Raw genomic sequence first — 3274 nt, 5'->3', positions numbered from 1 at the left:
GCCCCACCCTCCACCTCACCCCCCACCCCCCACCACTACTCCTACTGCCCTTCCCTTGCCAGCCCAGCTCACTGAAGAGAGCCTGCCTTTTCCATTTAGGGTCAAAAGAAGGAGGGAATGTGAATTGAGGGGAGGGCTTTAGCGTGGAAACTGGGAATACTCCATCGCACAGCAAAGCTCACTTCTTGGAATGATTCGCTTCGCTGTTTACAAGAAACAATTATCAAGTGGCCCGGGCTGGTTCATAAAGTGTAATTAATGAAAGCACTGCTAAGAGTTGACATTTTCTAGTTCGTTTTGATTCTACTGTATGAGGGGGCTTCAAAAATTTGGAGGAAAAAATAATGAAAAAAAATGGAGGCTTTCCACCAAATTGTTGAAGCATCCTTGTAGAAGCACCCCTCCTCGCCACCCATGAACTTCAACAACATTCCATCCGATGATTAAAAGAGGGTCAACATTTATAAAGCAGCAAAGCTACTGAAAGTTAAACTTGCCTGGGGTATATTCCAAACCCAGCTCAGACAACAATCTTAATACAATGCAGAAAGCCATCCTGACAAAATAAAACAAACAAACAAAAACCAATCAGGGCTGCTGCCAACACCTCATAATTTTGGACAAGCAGGAAGCAGCGTTTCCGGTCCTAATGCTCTGTCTGCTGCTGTTAGCGGGATAAGATATATCACCAAAAATGCCTCTGTGCCCCGGGCTGCGGGGGACTTGATGAATCCTGGCTGCTGCCAAGTTCTCCTGTGACATCCCAAAGTTCATCAAATCAAATCAAACCGCTCATCTGCCTTGTCCTGGTCACCTTTGATCACCGTGAGGTTGGGTGAAGCAGGACAGATGTTTGCTTTTGACTTCAGCTTGCAAAGAAACACGCGTTTGCTCACCGTCTCTATGAGGAAGCTCAAGTGCCCACAGCCTAGTCGTATGCACCAACTGGAAAAGATTTGCCTGCCCCGGCCAGTTGGATATTTTGTGCTCAACTCCCAAAGCCCCCGTTGGTAGTCATTCTCTTCCATTAAGGAGACATTTCATTTCCCCTCTAATTGAAAAGCCAATGTTCTGAAAGCAAAGCGACATTACGAGGACGGCCAGGCCGCCTGATACAAGGCCTATGTGTGCGGCACTCTAGGGGATGCCAGTGGGAAGGGTCAGTTCAGCGCAGACCAACAAGCTGCCAGTCAGCCACTGTGGGGAACTGTTTCAAGCCTGCCATGTGTGTACAGCTGGGGTCAGACCCAGAATCTCGAGGGCGACAAAAACGCGGTCCTAAAATGTTCCTGGGCGTTTAATCTTGTTAAGCAAATTCAAACAGGGCAGTTGTCCACAGAAATTTCCACAATGGAAATGTCTAGAGAACGCCCCCCACCCCACCCCCACCCCAAGTGAGCCTATCCAGGTCGAGACCTTCTTCCTGTCTTAGCATCATTACTGGCAAAGATTGGAATAGGAAGAAGTAATGCAGCCCCATTCTCCTCACTCTAGCCCCAAGCCCAGGCTCCAACCACCCAAGGCTATAGTCAAACACCTGGATGAGAATTCCCGTGGCCAGGCATTCCTAATGGGAGAGGAAAATGGCTTCTCAGAGCAGCACTTTTTAGAACATGTGTTCAATAAAGCTGTTCTCAATCCTTCCATGGATGAGGAAATATCAGAAGGGTATACAGACAAATGGAATCTGAGGATTCTTATGTCTTAACCGTACGTTGGCAAAATAAATATCTTACCCGACATTTCTATCTACTGGAGAATGAATGGGTAAGTAAACGGACACAAAGTGGGTGCGGCAGGAGATTCTAGTTCAGGCAAGATTCCCAACCAACACATGAAGAGAACCATTAGCTGTCATCCAAGAGCCAAGACCAGCTTGTGACCGGGCGGACGATCAGGGCACCGACTCGGCAGGGATGAATGGATGTGTTCTTGAGGATTAAATAGGGGATGATGCGAAATCAACTCCATTCAGCCCTAGGAAAAGACCTCTCCCAACCCTGCGTTCATTAACTCAACATTCATTTCTATACAAGAGGGGAAACAAAGCAGTCATTTGCATTAAGATAGAGAACAAACCTATCGAGGAGACGGTTATCCTGACCAGAATACTAAATCGTAACGATAAAGAAATACCGACCCTCCGCTTCTGAGATGAGATGGCACGGATGCTGTCCCTTTGACCATTCCCTGGCTGTGGAGTTCGCTGAAGCGGCCGTCATCGGTTAACTGAAGCGGGTGACTCGGTAAGTGGCCAGCGGCAATTGCTTCTGGTACGTGCACCCCGTTTATTTTCACCAGGGAGTCCCCCATCATGGCTGTTGCGTGGGGTCCCACTGTCTTCTTCACTGCAATCACCAAGAAAGGTGTGTCAGGTTTTTGTGTTAGGAGTATTTTTTAAGAACATGTACATTTTTCCAACTTAAGAAGTAAGATGACTTTGAAGTAGTGTCTGACGTATAATCATCAGGTCTGGAGTGGTATGCCCCAAACCTCCCTGAACACATACAAGGCCCTGCCACTCTTTTAGATGTGATGTCATCATCGATTCGGCAGGTGAAAGGGGTAGCACTCTCTCTATCAGCTCTGAACCAGAAGTATCTGAGTGCAAGTGGGCTCTGTTTGAGCCACGATTAAGTACTTCTGTGTCCAATGATAAGTATTCCTCCTGAATTTGGAAGTAGCATGCCAGTTAGGGTTCATTTACATATCATGCCCGGGACCTTCAAAGAATTTGTGGGAATTTTTCCTATTTTTTCCCCCATTACATTTTTCCACAGACTTTTTGCAGCCCCCTGGTGTATTCTGTCTCCTCAGATAGAAAGCACTGTCCAAAGCTCATGGGATGAACCAGTGATCAGATTCCTGATCTCCTCGTGTCTGCCTCTTAACAGGGAGAGACAGGCAGCACACGGTAGTAGGTTATATGATGAACACAGTGAGTGCTGTGACGAAGAACATTTTAAAACCTGGAAATGTGGAGAAGGGCAAGGGGGCCAGCAGGGAGGGCAGGTCAACTTGTAAATAAAGTGCCAAGGTGGGCTTCATGGGTGTGTGACCTGTGCAGTTAGACACAGCCTGATACTTAGAAGAGTCCACCGATCACAATGATCTACATATAACCTCCTCCCAGGGGGACAGACAACAGAAAAGTGGGTGAAGGGATACATCGGTCAGTGTAAGACATGAAAAATTATAAATTATCAAGAGATCATGAGAGAGAGAGGGTGGGAGAGGGGGAAAATGAGCTGATACCAAGGGCTCAAGTAGAAAG

General features: G+C 47.1%; 1 protein-coding gene across 1 annotated transcript in view; it reads right to left on the bottom strand.

Moving 5' to 3' along the window:
* ARMC2 (armadillo repeat containing 2) overlaps nucleotides 1-3274 on the bottom strand; it is a 108367-nt gene that overhangs the window by 85943 nt on the left and 19150 nt on the right. Inside the window, exon 6 of the mRNA XM_045294601.1 lies at nucleotides 2141-2348. Within this exon, the coding sequence (XP_045150536.1) occupies nucleotides 2141-2348 (208 nt within the window). The remainder of the gene's footprint in view (nucleotides 1-2140; nucleotides 2349-3274) is intronic.

This window comes from Echinops telfairi, unplaced genomic scaffold (genome assembly GCF_000313985.2).
Source record: "Echinops telfairi isolate 266 unplaced genomic scaffold, ASM31398v2 ScPeMD7_3533;HRSCAF=4204_0, whole genome shotgun sequence".
Taxonomy (NCBI): domain Eukaryota; kingdom Metazoa; phylum Chordata; class Mammalia; order Afrosoricida; family Tenrecidae; genus Echinops; species Echinops telfairi.
This window is presented reverse-complemented; position numbering and strand designations above follow the sequence as displayed.